General features: G+C 48.5%; 1 protein-coding gene across 2 annotated transcripts in view; it reads right to left on the bottom strand.

Moving 5' to 3' along the window:
* The window catches only part of NCAPH (non-SMC condensin I complex subunit H), a 33,442-nt gene that overhangs the window by 7,420 nt on the left and 8,629 nt on the right, over positions 1 to 17,393 (bottom strand). For both annotated transcript variants that reach the window (XM_005212294.4, NM_001034213.2), the window contains 9 exon segments: positions 16,662 to 16,754; positions 16,199 to 16,337; positions 15,590 to 15,714; positions 8,546 to 8,735; positions 7,052 to 7,143; positions 6,055 to 6,260; positions 1,877 to 2,025; positions 1,248 to 1,351; positions 817 to 939 (listed from right to left, as the gene is read on the bottom strand). In XM_005212294.4, the coding sequence (XP_005212351.1) occupies positions 817 to 939; positions 1,248 to 1,351; positions 1,877 to 2,025; positions 6,055 to 6,260; positions 7,052 to 7,143; positions 8,546 to 8,735; positions 15,590 to 15,714; positions 16,199 to 16,337; positions 16,662 to 16,754 (1,221 nt within the window).

The raw sequence follows: 17,393 nt of genomic DNA, 5'->3' as shown, positions 1-17,393 counted from the left end.
TTAGAAAGAAAATGACCAGTGTTAAATTATAAGAACAGAATGTGCAATATGAGTGAATTCAGGGAACTGTATATGTATCATTAAGACTTGTGGAGAGACAGGTAAAATAAGGCAGAGGAAACTATCAACTGTTTGTAGACTTGACAGCAAAGATGAAAACAACCAGGAATGCAAATGAGCAGAGGGTCCGGGTAAAAGGGACTGAGCACGACCCACTGCCTGGTTACCCCGGCAACAGGAGTGCAGGCTTGCTGCTTAGCATCACCGGGGGCCACGGGCAAATGAAGCGAACAGCGACTGCGGTGCACACCGGCGCAGCCAGAGCGCTCGTCTGAATAGGCATGGAAGGAATGCAGGCAGGCTGTGCAGCACTGGGGGCCCGAGGACTGGCAGCTGCACCCCCCGCACATCACAGGAGGCTTGAGCGTATGGCGTGATTGTGGGGAGGCTGTGAGAGCTGGAGAGAGCACCTGGCTTCTGAATCCACAACTCTAATGAGAATCAAAGAATCAAGGAGTAACCAACGCCATGTAAAACCTGGACAAAGCGCTGTTCATCCCCCTTGCCCGTGAGGAGGTAGGCCAGAGTGTCCGGCGTTCGAGGCAGGTGAGGCACTTCATCTGTCCTGCCAGCATTACCCTCCAGCTCTGCCCTCCCCACGCCATCTCCTGGCAACTGCCTTGGGCTCAGACGAGTCCCACCTCACACGCTCCTCCTCAGAGGCACCAACGGTCACACTACTGGCCACTGATACCTCTGATGCTAAGAAGGGGTGCAACGACAGCATGACCTCAGGGAACCAAAGAGCAGCTTTACCCTGGTGCCTGGTTTGAGATGCAGCTGGACCAGATTTTCCGTCTCATACTGGAAATCTGTAGGAAGGGTGGTGGCTCTCCAATTCTGGTTCTCCAATGTGAACTTGGTCAGAACAGTAACAGCCTATTGATTTTAAAGAAAAAGAAGAGTAGTTTTTATGCATCTTTAATAAAAATGGTCTATATACATACAGCTGCAACAGTCTTCCCCTTTCTGTGTAAAGGAGTGATTCTGTGAGACATTATTCATTGTGAGTCTCTCTGCCACTGAGTCTGGGACTCTTTCAATTCCTTCAGGGACTGAGGGAGAATGAAACTATCCATTTACTCTAAGAGTTAAATTTATATGAATTCTTAAAAAGCACAGATGAAAGGGGAAGAGGAGTGCAAAGAATTTGTGAAAGCACAAAGAATAATAAATCTAGCACAAACCTTTGTTTTTCGAAAATGTACATCAAAGTCAATATCATCGTCAAAGTCAATTTTAAAGTCCTTTGAGCTCTTCTTTCTGTGCTCTGATTGTGAAGCAGTGTCACCTGCAGAAACGAAGTCACCTGTCAGCACTGCTCGCCTCTCGGGGCCATTCATTTGCCCATCCTGCGACTCTGCCTGACAGCCCTACTGACCGCGAGAGTGCACTTGTATCGGAGCGTCGGAGCAGCACTAGGAAAGGCAAATCTTATACCCAATATCTATCCTTACGATCTCTGTTTCTGCTGAGAAAACTCAATAAAAGGTACGCTAATTAATCACTTCTTTTCAAAGAGAGAATGCAAAAGTCACAGTGCTGGCGGAGCCCTCAGGGGGCTGCAGCGTGCACCCATGCAGTCACTCACTCGGCACCTCCAGACCCTCCCACTTAGAGGCTTCAGTCTTAACTGATCCCTCATCCCGGGCCAGGTCAACTGCCTGTCCAACCAGGAGGCTGCTTATCTTGTGTATTTCCTACAGCTTGTTGGGAGGTACAAGACTGATGGGCATTTTCCCATCCTGAGCTGAAAGGCAGACTGGCTGGGTATCTGCACTTTCTCTTCTTAACAGTTCTGTCTAGAAGTACATACGTTTAAGTCGAGGTCTAAAGCGCCAGTGATCCGGGCCAGCCCACATCGACATAGTACGGGGGCTAAAGTAGGAATACTCTCCAGGTTTCATGGACAGAAGGGGACACAAGGTCCAAATGTCTCCGTCCCCGAGGGGAATCACTTCGTCTCTGCAATGCATAAGATCCATTTTTATATGTACAGTCATATGTGTGTCGATGTAGACAATACAATCGTGTATTTACACATAAAGCAGAATACAACCCAGCTGAAGACACTACTTTTCCACAAATGAGCAACACTGCTAAGAGTAAGCCCAACATAAACACATCACTGCTGCTACTGCTAAGTCGCTTCAGTCGTGTCCGACTCTGTGCGACCCCATAGACGTCAGCCCACCAGGCTCCCCCGTCCCTGGGATTCTCCAGGCAAGAACACTGGAGTGGGTTGCCATTTCCTTCTCCAATGCGTGAAAGTGAAAAGTGAAAGTGAAGTCGCTTAGTCGTGTCCGACTCTTAGCGACCCCATGGACTGCAGCCTACCAGGCTCCTCCATCCATGGGATTTTCCGGGCAACAGTACTGGAGTGGGCTGCCATTGCCTTCTCCGAAACACATGACTAGTAATCCTTTAGTTTACTCAGTCAGTGCTTTTGCTTCTCTTCATTTTGTAACAACACGATCATATCTATGCAAGTACTTCGGATATTTCAAAGTGCTTCATAAAATCCAAGTTTACCCACTTGAGAGATAAGAAAACAGAAAGAAACTGAGTTTTTGTATAAGACTACATGGCTAGTAAAATGCCAGAGCTGGGGACTGGACACCATTCCCTGAAGCCCAGCCTCAGGGTCTTTCCACACCCAAGGCTTCCGGCCACATGACACGACTGTCACAGTTCTTGCTCACCATCTTCCCATAAACGAGGGCTCCGCTAACACTGCTGTAGTTCCTACTGAAAGTGAAAACAACTAATTTATGTCTCCCACATGACTGGGGGACAATAACCTATCTGTTAAACCATCTACATTGTATTTCTTGCTGTGTATGAAGGGTCTAACTGGCCCATCCAGCATGGCAGTTTTGGACTGGTGTTTCGCCCTTTCTGCAAGGTAACTAAAACGTGTCGGGTAGGTTTCACCCACAGGCCCTGCCAGGTCAGAAAGCCTGTTAGCGCTGCTGTACTGCCCTCTAAAGGTAAAGACAATGACGACCTTTTCACCTGTACTGAGCCGTACCTATAAATCCCCTTTATATCAAACCTTATGGTATAAGATAAAAGCTTTAAAAGGACTTTGCTTTCATCTATGGAATCTTTTTTTAAAATTTTATCCAGTAAACTGTACCTGTACATTTAAGGTGTAATGAAAACAATTTTTAAAATTAAAATACACTAAAAAATCCCCACTTCTAGTCTGTAACTGCCTTCCTATGTTAAGTAATAACTGCACTGCACTCTGCTGTATTTCTCCCAGGGCAAGAGAGAAGGTGGCTTTGGGAGCATCCCCACTCAAATTCTCGGGTCCTCGTCTGTCAAAATGCTGGCAGCTGAGCTGGCAGTTTGTTGGGAACTTAGAGGTAAAGCTATAAAGAGCTTGACTCCTATCTTCTGAGAGTCGGACTTCTTCTGAGGGCCAGAACTGGATGAGGCCCTGGAGGCTTTTAATAATTCTTTCAATACAACACAGTGCTATGTGGCAGGCACCTGACTCCCCCACTCAACAACCAGCCTGATCCAGTCTACCCCTCTGTCAGGCTTCTCTCATCCCCTTTGGAGGAAGTGTTTATTTCTCCTACCCCCACCCCAGCCTACCACAACCACAGTCCTTCCTTCAATTTAGCACCAGCTCAGTCGTGCTGCACGAACACCTGCAGGTTGAAGGTTTCCTCTCAACCGTCTCCTAGCACCTCAGCCAGCATGCAGCAGAAGGCCTCAGTCTTTCGAGCACAGAGCAGGCTGTGGTCTGGGCTGGACCACGGGCGAGGCCTTTAACCACAGTGAGCGCACGCACCCAGGAGATCAGAGAGCGTACACGGCCCCGCAGCTGCAGAAGACGGAGGGCAACTGAGCAGCCCTAGGTCACGAAGCGCTTTCTCGGTCACCTCCTCACTAATGTACGACGTGCACGGTGGTCAAAGGGCTGCCATCCAGGGACCAGTCACACAGGGCTTCCTGCAAGCACTGGTGTTTCTAATTCGGCATCGCTCCACCCCACCTTGAACTAGAGAAGCTCTTAAAGACCCTGCAGTTCAGTACTGTGTTTTCAGCCCTGCGTACTGCACAAGCCCCAGCAGCTCTGGGCAAGTTATGAGGCATTCCTGGCCTTAGATACTCCTGAGTTAGTGCCCCGGGGTGGAGCCTTCCACCTATAGGTCATCACATACGGCCAGATTGGTCAAGGGTGCTGGGTAACTCCCCAGCTCCACCTTTATTTACCCTCTCTGAACCCGTTTCCTCACCTGTAAAATGGGGTAACAGGACCTATAGGGTTGTTGTAAGGATTAAGACATTACTTTTACATATTATATAAATTATGTCAAATATGCAGGTAAGGAACCCGGCAGAGTATCTGGCACAATCAGAATAATCAGGAGCTCAGGAAACATCAGATACTACAATACTATTAATATTATCATCAGGTCCCAATCACTCACTTTACAGGTGAGAAAACAAAGACCCCAAAGATGAGGCCGCTTGCCCCACATCTCCCAGCCATCCGCGGCAGGGTCGGGTCTAGTTCAGTTCACACACTTGCTGAGCTCCCAGGAAAGGCCAGCACCAGACCAGGGGCAGGCATTTCAAGGCAGACGAGACCCTGGACTAGAACCTAAGCCCTGTGCCCCTAACGCAGGCACTTGGCAGGATGGAGTCTAAACTTTTATTCTGTCCAACTGGGGCGAGAAATGGAGACTTTTGTTCAAGATGTGTTCAAAATAACCATCTATGGGTTATATGGTTATAACAACGGAAGTGAGGAAAACCCTGCTACCTCAGTTCCCCAGATGCCACCTCACTGTTTACACAGTGACAGCTCTTCCCTGACCTTTGAAAATGACATTAAAAGAGCTCATCCCATCAATCTGCCTACCAGTGCTCACTTCTCGGAAGACAGGATGGGAACAGGGACAAAACCACAGGTTGGTAATAGCACACGCCAGGAGAGGCGGTTTCTAAAGGGTCTGGGGGGCAGAGGTAATTTTTCCTTGAAGTCCACACAGCCCCCTGACTTCTCAGATTTGAAGAGGCACTGTCGACCTCATCATTCCCCATGCGGGCAAACAAAGTGAGTCCAGAAAGCACTCTCAGCCTGGACACTCAGTAAGGCTCTTGAAGGAATTTTGCCTTGGTGGGAATTACGCTGGACAACTTGTACAGTTTCACCCACTCTGAACCAGCTGGGCTGTCCCTGACCCGACTTGCCAAACTGCTGCTATGGGCACAGGGCCATCAGAAGGTCTGTCTGTTCTAGTCTCATGGAATCTGGTATACCCAGGCCCATTTAAGACCGTTAGAGGCCCTCACACAGCAGGACTGTGGGATCCTGCTTCCAGATCACACTCAAAATTAACATAACCTAATCTAGTAAGTACACATAATAAAGATAAAGCAAGTCCAGATTTTCCTATGACGCTTACTAGAGTAATCAAAAATCTAAATTATCAGAGACCAATTCTACCATCTCCTCAATCTCATATGCTCAATTTTACCTGCTGCCTTAGTTTTCCTTGCTTTGCTCATCCCCAGTCTACCAATCTGATAACCAACTCTGCTCAGACCCCTCTGCCCTTTAGGTCGGGCCCACGTTTTCTCAGTTATCAATACATAAGCCTGTTTTCTGCCTACAACTGAGATGGAGTGATTCAGCCAAAAGCCAGACCACGTCCAGGGGCTTGAAAGGCAGCACAGTCCGTGCTACCAAAATGGAAGTGGTGATGACAGCCGCCACTAAAGGAGCTACTATAGCCCAGCTTTTTATGTCGTAGTCTCATGCTTATCGACTCCTGAAATGTCAGGCTTATGACCAGCAAGTGGCTGAGCCGGTATTCCAAGGCAGATTGATTCCATCGTGAGTCAGAATGGCTCAGCCTGCGTAACAAGACACACCAGCCTAGCAGACCACAGAGACAAAATCGGACTGTCCCAGCAGGACGTCTGGGAGAACTGCTATGGGAACACTTCCCGAGGCCCTGAGCGCCTTACTGGCAGCTTTGAACCTGGCAGGGCTCCTTCCAGCTCCTGAGCTCGGTGCGATCCCCAGCTTCAGTCTGGTCTGCTTCATCATTGGCATCGAAGTCATCCTCCAGGGGCCCGTTGGGGAAGTCCTCGCAGTCACTGTCCTCCACCTCAGCATCAAGGTCAAACACCTGATCCTTCTTCTTAAACTTGTCCACCAGGGCCGACACTGACTGGAAGAGACAGAGAGCTCCCCAGTCCCCCACATCCCCATCACCAGCCCACTCCCATCACCACCCTGCCACTGCGGGGAGACTGCCCCACTGGAGGTGCCTTCCTCCCCACGCCCGCCTCCGCGGAGCCAGCGTTCTCTCAACAGCAGAGCGCTGAGGAAGTTTATATTGTGCGCACAGGATGGAGCTGGATTGTGATCAGGCACATTTTGTAAAACACAAAACTGGAATCTGCATCCTTTAACCCCATGTTTAAACAGTTTTCCATGGAGACCATTTATTTTGGAGGTTGTAGTAAGTAGACTAAAGGGGGCCAGGCTAAAAATAGAGGAAAACTTCACACATGACAATTTCTCAGGAAACTCTGTGCCAAGGGACTCAACTCTGAAGAGCAGGAAATTCCTTGAGCTTGACAGCAGCCTGAGACCAGAGGCCACTGGGACAGCCATGTTTGAGAGTAAATCTGATAAGACTGTGCACCCAGGAATGGAAGGACTGCCTTCCCCTGGGGGGAAGACAGGAAGAAACACGAAGCTGATCCCCACACGGTACTCCCAGCTGTTTAACGGGCCTGCAGAGGGCAGCGCACAGCCCCACTCCCAGCCCTGCCCCAGTGTTCAGTCCCTACAGAGGAGCCAAAGCAAACACTTTCTGTACTACTGCCAACTAAATCAAAATGATGCCACAGTTTTGGTTCCCACTGGGCAGAACTCATCTCAGGCCATCTCACTGAAACCACGAGCTGCTGGAGAAATGCCCAGGGCCCTTAGAAGTCCAGAAATTGACCACACCTCATTATGTGCTTCACTGTCCCATTTAGTGAACTGGAAGCCGGCCAGGGAAGGGCAGATTTGGCGATCTTCCGCACACTGCTGCAGGGCCGCTGGGAGGACAGGAAGATCACAAAGAAGGATCAGAGCAAGCTGGAGACGTGCCTCAGCCCCTGGAGATGATGGAGCAGCCGCGGGGAGGGGGAGGCGCAGCCACCTCCTGTCCTCGGACAGGGAGCAGCCCCATGGAGGGGGAGGCACAGCCACGGTGCAGCCACCTCCTGTCCTCGGACAGAGGCTGGCCGGCCACCCACCTGTGTGCTGACCGCTCTCCCAGGAGAGGACGTGTGCTCAGGCTCACACCAGTGCCAGAGGTAGGCTCCACACTGGTGTTCCATGAATCGGGAAAACACCAGAGCAGAAGCCTGAAGCACAGACTTTTTGACTCTGGAATGGACTCTGTGTCCCATGCTGGAGCTGGGAAACCAAAAACCCATCCTTAAAGCGTACTAACTGCACAGACAATTGTGCAGTGGCACTTACTGTAGCCCAAAATAAACTTGGTACGGGCTTCCTTAATGGCTCAGAGGTAAGGAATCTGCCTGCAATGCAGAAGACGTTGGTTTGCTCCCTGGGTCGGGAAGACCCCTGGAGAAGGGAATGGCTACCCATTCCAGTATTCTTGCCTGGAGAATTCCATGAACAGAGAAGCCTGACAGGCTGCAGCTCGTGGGGTCCCAAAGGAGTTGAACATGACTTAGTGACTGAACAACGACCAAACTAGGTACAGATTACGCACCTCACAGGATTAGAGCCCCATTTGAGTGCACACCCCTGGACAACTGTTAGTACTAACCAGTAATTCTTAGCAAATTCTAGACAAGGACAGGAGGAGGATGTGCACCATAATATCGGTGTGGTCCTGCAGAGGGGAGGATAAATTCCATGTACCACAAAATTGTCCCACGCTAGTGCCTGGCCTTCACACTGCCCACCACATCCTCAGAGGACCCCCAGCAGTGGGAGGGGACAGGCTGGATGGGCGGCAGGGGGCTGCGGAAACCACTGCTAAGCCAGTATAGGGGACTGACGGCAGGACAGATCTGTTCTCAGACCACCATGGGGGATTCTGAAGACAGTTCATACAGCCCTTTTCTCCTCAGGGTCCCCTGGGTTAATAACACGTGAACACAAGGCCTCTGGTGCAGCAAGTCTCTTACAGCCCCTTTCCCAAGTCCAAACTCTCATCCTCCAGAGAACCAGCGGCCCACAGGGCACCAGAAGGCCTTAGGACACATAAGCCATGAGCACTGGCTACTACTGTTCAAGACTCCATGCTGCAGAGAAGCCAAAAGTGAGTTTCTCCTGAAAAAAAAAGAGCCCACTTTGTCTTTCCAGAGGAACCTTCTGGGTAAATAAGCAACACAAGAGCAGAGTGGGCTTGCTAGCCATGGTTATATACAGAAACCTCTCTGATGACTGAACTGCTCTGGTAAGAGCCGGCACTGGACTCACCTTTTAAGTCGGTCATTTCCACCCAGCCCAAATCCGGCAGCTCGGGAGGCTCCCCGCTGGAGAGGGTCTGGATGTCGGCGGGGAAGAGCAGCTCGCTCCTGTAGTCTGGGCAGTGGAGGGTGGAGAGAAACACACCTGCTGTGCTACACTCGTCAAACGAGGCTGCCGTCTTCTGGAACATGGGGTCGACCTGAGCGCAGAAACAGAGGGGACCCCCAGAGTTATGGGAGGCAGCCAAAGGAAACAGGAAACCCCATTCACTGGACCCTGCTCGTGTGCAGCTGCATCTACGGGATCAGAATGTCTCTGCACATGATCAACCGACCAGGTAAAACCGCCCCCCCTGCTTCAAAAGGAGGGCTGCGTGCGCTCGGAGGGAGAAAGGCACACAGTGAGTGGTGAGAAGCTGACACCTCGCCAGCGGGCTTGCCCACAGTATTCCCGGACAGGGACCTTCTGCTGGTCTCTGCACAGTCAAGTGTGGGCTCTGTGAAGATTTTATTTATTTGGCTGTGCTGGGTCTTCATTGCTGCACGCAGGCTTCTCATTGCAGTGGTTTCTCTTGTTCTGGAGCATGGGCTCTAGGTGAGCGGGTTTCAGTGGTGGTGACTGGAGAGCTCTAGAGCACTGGCTCTGTAGTCATGGAGCACGGGCTTAGCTGCTCCGCGGCATATAGAACCTTCCCAGACTAGGGATCGAACTCACGTCCCCTGCACTGACAGGCAGACTCTCAACCCCTGGATCACAAGGGACGCCCGTCCACCGTCACTTTTTGAACATCTATCTCTAGTAGAATGCTATCACAACAAACTCAGCTGATTTATAAAAAGTTTCTGTGAGGGATTTACAGAATCCCATCAATCCTCTGAACAACAATATTTTCAAAGATGTGGAAGAAAGAACCCAAATAAGAGATCAGGCAAAGGACAGGCAGAGTCATCAGAGTTAGATGGCTGGGTGACACAGGGCAGAGGTGGTCAGAAGACCCCCAAGGCTGAGGTCAGGGTGCAGGAGGGGCATAACCATGTGTCATCAAGCCCCACAGCAGCATGGGGCCAGGCACAGGCGCACAGGCATGTTTGGCCAGAGGGCAGGAGCCGCCTCGGACTCTCCAGGAGGCCAGTGACAGGGAAGAGGCTGGGTATTGGGTTCACAGGTCTTCCTGACGGCTTAGGACAAGGCTACTCTGCAGACCGAACCCTCAATTATGAGGATGGACATGGCTCTCCGGCTCTTTACTGGCCCCCTCAACCCTGAGCCCAACCTCACCAGAACTGAGATTCTCCTCTCACTTCCTGATACGCAAGCCCCAGAACAGCACGCACGGCACCCCTGCGCTCTGCCTCCTCACCCCTCACCCAGTCAGCACAAGGCTTGGTGGGCTTTCCTGGTGGGCCCGTCTCTACCACCTACCTTGTCCTTCCCACCCTCACTGCCATTAATATAACCCCTGCCTGAGTTAACCCTTGTCTCTGCTCTCTCCTATGCCTTATCCTAAAAATACCAGAGGTGCTACTCCCATGCCCTTCCTCACAGGCTCACCATAACAATGGTTTTCCTCCTGGATCCCACACCTCCAAAGTCTTATGCAGGTAGTTACCGAAACTCAGCATTTCAAAGAGTCCACACGAAATCTGCACATCGACCCACATTAACAGCTGAAAACACTAAGATAACTTTCCTCACTTCTGCCTAGAATTAGATCACATCAGTGTGAGAACAATGGTTCTTTCATGTGAATTAGATTTGACTTACATCTTTGAGTGACTGGATGGGAAAATGAATCACTGCCGGCTATGCAGTCTGGAAAAATGAACTCTTTGAAATAAGGGTCCCAGCAGGGGAGAGAAGCAGTAAAAGCAGGCCTTGGTAGACAGCAGACTGCAGGTTGAAGTCTAGAGTCATTTCAGGAGTAAATCCTCCCTTCCAGTCCAACTTGGACACTGTCCAGCTGCTGAAGGAACCAGAACTTTCTCTGCTTCATGACCTCTGCTTGTGCTTCTGCCCAGAGTCCCCTTCCTGTCACCACCTGGCAAACACCTACCCACCCTTCATGGCCCAAGGCAAATCTCACCTCTTTCGTAAACTCTGACCTCCACCCACTCTGGTCTCCTGAGTAGGAGCCTTGGCCTTCCTCACATTGTCTGTCTGTGCGGTCCTGGCCTGAAGAACTAGAACAGAAGCAGGCTGAACCCCCCGTGGCAGCAAGAATTCTGCACACAGTAGAATCTGTCCAAACCAGATCAGCTCACACGCAAACAAGGGTTCTCAGTTGGTCCAGACCCACCCACAGAACATCTGCTTCCCCATCTTCTGCCACCATCCAGAGAATGTGGGTTCAACAAGCTGGAAGTTCTGTTGAAACTTTAAATTTTAGGTTTGTGTGCATCCCCTCCTCCTTCTTTATCTTCCATTCTTTCAGTTATTACAAGTTTACTGGAGGTTACAGAGCAAAAAAGGCTTTCCGACGTGGGGGAATCTCGGTGTCTCTTCAACACCCTGTTGATTCACTTGCATAAACAGACCACAGCCCGATAGCCGCAGGCTTGCAGGGAGCGGCACTGCTCGCTCTTGTGCTCTCTCTAGGACAATGGAGAGGCCAGTGTAAGCGTCCTCAGGCTCCCCAGAATTGGGTTTACCTGGGAAGAAAGAAGATGGCCGGAAAAGAGAACGTCCAGCCACGCCGTTGGACATTCCGTGTAGCACCAAAGCACGCGCACGAATGGTGGTGAGGGACTTCCCTGGCGGCCAGTGGCTAAGACCCACTGCCAACACCGGGGCACCAGTTCCATCCCTTGTCCTGGCGGTCAGTGGCTAAGACCCACTGCCAACACCGGGACACCAGTTCCATCCCTGGTCCAGGAAGATCTCAGGGAGACCCAAGTGTTGACTGGCCATCAGACTACATTTCCCTAGTCCCTCCACTCAACACCCTCCTGGACGAGTCTCTCCTACCTAATTCTCTCCTCAAATCTCCAACACGTTCCTCCTCTACACTCGCTGTCGGTCGAAGACCTGGCTTACTTCACTGATGGGGCAGGAGTGGGTGGAAGGGGAGACACAGCCAGAAGAGGATATCCAGAATGTGCCCACGTGCACACACTCAAGCCCCATTGCTCATCAGCCACTGTGCTCCTCCGCCAAGCCCCATCCAAGCTGTCCACTCCTTGACCTCTTCACACACTCAAACACCACCCTAACATTTATCCTCCCTTTTCTGCATCATCAATAATTCTTTCTCCACTAGATGGGTGCCATCAACAAGTAAACACGCTGCTAATTCTCCCATTTTTTTAAAAAGGGTATTTTTCGCAGAATAAGAACACAGAATTATAAAATTCGTATGGAAACACAAAAGACCCCAAATAGCCAAAACAATCCTGAGAAAGAACGGAATTCATGCTCCCAGAGTATACTACAAAACTACAAAAATCAAAACACTATGGTATTGGCACAAAAAACAGACCCATGGGGACTTCACAGGTATGCCAGTGGTTAAGAATCTGCCTGCCAATGCAGGGCACATGGGTTCAATCCCTGATCTGGGAAGATTCCACATGCCATGGGGCTACTGAGCCTGCATGCCGCAACTACTGGAGCCAACGGGCCCCGGAGCCCACATCCAGCAGCAGGCTGCAATGGGAAGCCCACGTGCTGCAACTCTCGCCACAACCAGAGAAAGCCCATGTCCAGCAGCAGGCTGCAATGGGAAGCCCACCACTGCAACTGGAGTAGCTGCCTCTCGCCACAGCTAGACAAAGCCCACGCTCAGCCTTCTGACCCACTGCAAAGACCCACTGCAGCCGAAAGTAAAATAAAATTTAAAAAGAAAAAGACAAGACACAGAGATCAATGGAACATGATAAAAAGCCCAGAAATGAACACATGCACTTATGGTCTATTAATCTATGACAAAGGGAGCAAGAATAAACAATGAGGAGAAGGCAGTGTCTTTAATAAGTGGTGCTGGGAAAACTGGACAGCTACATACAAAAGAATGAAGTCAGAACACTCTCTAACACTTACACAAAGATAAACAAAATGGACTGAAGACCTAAATGTAAGACTGGAAACCACGAAACTCCTAGAAGAAAACAGAGGCAGACACTCTTTCATATAAATCATAACATTATTTTTTGGATCTGTCTCCTAAGACAAAGGAAACAAAAGCAAAAATAAACAAATGAGACCCAGTTAAACTTAAAAGCTTTGCACAGCAAAGGAAACCACTGACAAAATGAAGACACAGTCTACTGAATGGGAGGAAATAATTGCAAGTGATATGACTGATAAGGGGTTAAAATCCAAAATATATAAATAGCTCATACAATTAAGTAATCAGAAAAACAAAACTTTATCAAAACTGTGCAGAAGATGTAAACAGACATTTTCCCAGAGAAGACATACAGATGCCAGACAGACACATGAAAAGATGTGCAACACTGCCAACCATCGGAGAAACGGAAACCAGAACAACGAAGTACCACCTCACACCTGTCAGAATCGCTACCGTTAAAAAGACCACAAATAACAAATACTTTGTGGAGAAAAGGAAACCCTTGTATATGGTTGGTGAGACTGTATGTAGGGAAATTAGCAGCCACTATGGAGAACAGTATAGAGGTTCCTCATTAAACTAAAAACAGGACTACCATATAATCCAGTAATTCCACTCCTGGGTATAACATCTGAAGAAAATGAAAACACTGACTTCAAAAGGTATATAGTACATGCATCTCAATGTTCATCGTGGCATTATTTACAATAGTTATTTACTTTAATTATTTTACAATAATTAATTTACAATAATTATTTACTTAAGTATCCATCAACAGATGAATGGATAAAGAAGATGCTGTGTATGTGTGTGTGTGTATATACACATTTACTTACACACACACACACACACACACAATGGAATACTACTCAGCCATTAAAAAAAAAAAAGATGATTTGCCATTTGCAACAACATGGCTGGACCTGGAGGTTATTACGCTTAGTGAAATAAGCCAGTCATAGACAAATACTATATGTTATCACTTATATATGAAATCTAGAAAATAAAACAAAGCATGTATACAACAAAATAGAAACAGACTCAAAGACATAGTGAACAAACTAGTGTTTACCAGTGGAGAGGAGGGAGGGACGTGAGAGGTGGAGGACTAAGAGGTTTAAACTACTGTGTACGAAATAAATAAGCTCTAAGAACATAATGCCCAGCACAAGGAATACAGCCAATATTTTACAGTAACTTTAGAGTATAACCTATGAAAATTTTGAATCACTATATTGTACACTCAAAACTAATATAACATTGTAAATAAATTATACCTGAAAGACAGTTTTTAAAAATAAAAAAAAGAATATATTCTGCAAATATTCCCATGTCAATAAATACTACATCATTGTTTAGGAACGAAAACAAAAAAACCCCACGCAAACTCTGGACCTTACTTTCCCTGCATTTGCCATTCTACTACTCTGCCCCAATTTACAGCAAAACTCTTCCTCTCTCCCCACTTGTTTTCCTCTCCCAATTTTTTACGAAAAAATTTTCAAACCTACAAGGATGTTGAAGTAGTCATAAGAATCTCTGTTTACCTTTCACCTAAATTTCCCAACAGGTGACATTTTTCATGTTTGCTTTCTCCCTGTCCCCCGACCAACAGAATCTTCTTGAAAGTGGGTATTACAAGACTCTGGCTCTCTGCCAGTTATTAAGCTATTGCCACTCAGCTCCAAGCCTACCATCTATGCTCTGCCCTGTGATGCTGGGTCACAGGCCACATCTCAGTTGTGTCAGCAGCTCCCTACTGGGCTCCACCAAAAGGAGGCACTAGAGGGAGCTGGTAGGGCTGGAAGGAGAAGGGACCGCTTCTTTCCACAGGACTCTGGTTCCTGGGAGTGTCAGGCAGCAGTGACGCCCCGCCCCAGCAGCAGCAGGCCCACCTGCGGCAGCAGCCGAACTTCACTCGCGCTTCGAACTTCACTCGCGCTTCGTACTGACGCTCACAGAACCAACCTTATCCAGAGCCAGGAAGAGACACCAGCACCAGCAGGGACGCCCTCCTCAGAGGTCTGGGTCCTGAGCCCCAGGCCCCTCCTTCAAACTCAGCCAGGGGGCACCCCTTCCTTGGAGGCCTGGGCTGCACCTCCCCAGGGCCCCTTCTCCAAGCTCACCAAGGCCTAAGGCCGCCATATTTGACACAGTTGACCATTTCCCCCCTCCCTGAAACTCTCATTTCAACACCACATTCTCCTAGTTTTCCCCCAGCCACTGGACGTTTCTTAGTCAGCTTTCTGAACTCTTAAGATAGGGGTACCCCAGGGCCCTAGTCCTTTTTCCATGTACACTTGTTCTCTTGGAGATCAATTCCACTCTCGTGACATTAATCACCATTTGCTAATGTTATGCAGATAAGAGAAATAACTGAGCCCATTGTTGGTGGGAGAGTAAATTGATACAACCATTTCTAAGGGCAACAGAAATTCCATGTCTCAGAATTTTTTTTTTTACAAATATACTCCCACAAGAATGCAAATATGTACAAGAATGTTCACTGAAATTGTTTTCATTAACAAAATTGTTTTTAAATTTGTAGAAATATCTGTTTGCTTTAAATTAACTGCTAATTTATAAAGAAGCCTCCGGAATCATTCCTGTAAGCAGATTCCTTGGATTTGCTAAATCATGTAAGGTTGTTTACAGCAAGGACTCTGGAGGCAGGCCACTTAGCTTCATGCACCTCAATTAGCTCCTCATAAACTGGAGCAAGGGTGCTGTGAGGACTGAACGGGCTGTCACAGGCCTAGGCAGCAAGATGTGCCCGCAGACACACCGCAAATGTACTCAATCATTCTGAAAACGGGGGAAAACAGGGACCGGCCCTCTTCAGTCTTCACTGAAAAGCTGAAGGATGACAATGCAGAGAGACCAGCTGAATGTTTTACTACCCTGAGGCCCGAACAAGCACATACCAGCACTTCCACCTCTGAGGTTCTGAATTAGTCAGAGACCACACTGGGCACACAGTTCCTCACCTCGCACTTTCGATCAGCGCTGGAAACATTGAGGTTGTTTACATTCTGCTCGATGGTTTTGCACGAGTGCTTCTTCCTTGGCTTTGGGGCCTTCTTGGCTGTTCCTGTTTCAGTTGCACTTCCATCTGTGAGAAGGAGTAAGACTGTGCACTGTAGGGGCTGCTTTGGAGCATGTGACTGAATCTATCAACACAAGCTCTTCAAACTCTAAAGAGTGATCATCACTGCAACACACACCATCCCCTCAAAGCAGCAGGCACATCTAATCCTCAGGGGAGGGAGAAACCAAGCTACTAAATTAAGTATCTGGCTTCTGATACAAGTCAATTTCCAAAGACACATCCCCCCAAATCAGAAGCCCCCTAGTTGGTGATGTTTACTCAATCTTGTCTAAATAAAATTCAAAAGCTTTTATAAGGCCCTTCTCTTTTCCAAAACAAACAAGCAAATCTAGTGTTTGATTATCTTCTGAAATACAATTCTGAAAAAAGTCCATGTCTTCAATAAAATGGGAACTATTTCCTGTGACTTCATTCCAGCATGTTACCTGAACAACTACCTGCTATGTCCTTTGAAAAGCCCCTTATATTCAGATCCCAGCCCGTATACCTGCACCATGGTCCTCTGCTTCTTCCGGAGGTGGCGCGTCCTTGCCCAGCCCCCCTAGGACTTTGTATACGTCGGCATGCACGGCATCTACCCGCACAGCATAGATCTTGGTGCTGGCATCCAAAGTGCCGGCAGCTACCTGGTCAAACAAGCAGAGGGGTACGCGTGCGGATCAGAGAAAGGAGCAGCTGAACAGACAAAACACAGCAATCTGCATCAAATATTTACTTGCCCTTAAGAAAAAAATGACAAAGATCCCCCTAAAACTGATAGGGAATAAACAGAACATAATGGAAAGATATCAGCTCTTCATCAGTTTAGGAAAGAAAGTAAAGTAGGTAATAAAGTGTCCTAAACAAGGAAGCCTCGCGTGTATTTGTAGAATCCAATTATTGTGCTGTGTTAAATATTAGTCATCATCAGCATTCACTCAGATGCAAGAGTAGGTGGACATCCTTCTTACTTTAAAGTTGGTCGGTTCGGCATCTTTCTGTTTAAGAATCTCTGACATAAAATCAATCAAGTGCAGGCCGAAAGCATTCTTGGTGGTGATTTTCTGAAAACAGAAAATTGCAGAAAGGCCTGTCATTTAGAGCCTAGGCTCATGTAAACAACGCTGCCTTGACAAGGGGAAGCTAAGTTTGCAACAGGAATAGCCCACATCTCAACACAGACATCGAACCCCACCCACACCTGGTGCTGCAGCCAAGTCCCTGTGTGCACTTCTTCCTTCTCGAGGTCTGCAGTGACGGCACAACTCCCGAGTGTCCCTGTGCGCACGCCCTGTTCTAGGTGCTGACAGAGGGGCTCAGTGCCCCTCAGAGCATCTCTGAGGCAGGGATAGCTCACTCTCATTTCACAGAGCAGGACCCTGGGGCACAACGGCTGGGTGCCTTGCCAAGGCCACGCAGTGTGTAAGTGGCCGAGACAGAATTTCAACTCAGGCCAATTCTAGGACTCACAACGAGTCCACAAGCCTGGGATCTATCTACTGTTTAGCTCCAGAACTACACTACTAACTCTAGTATGCTGCCTCTCTAGTCACACTAGAGGGGTCAGGCAACTTGTCACAGGGGTGGCCATGGTCTCTAAGAAACAGTAAAACCACACTGAAAACACCAGCATGGAAGAGTCACTGAAAGTGTAAGTGCACCATCACCGACCATGCACTCTCTACAGAACCAAGGCTAGACCT

This window comes from Bos taurus, chromosome 11 (genome assembly GCF_002263795.3).
Source record: "Bos taurus isolate L1 Dominette 01449 registration number 42190680 breed Hereford chromosome 11, ARS-UCD2.0, whole genome shotgun sequence".
Taxonomy (NCBI): Eukaryota; Metazoa; Chordata; class Mammalia; order Artiodactyla; family Bovidae; genus Bos; species Bos taurus.
The sequence above is the reverse complement of the archived record's forward strand: the minus strand, read 5'-3'. Positions and strand labels throughout refer to the sequence as shown.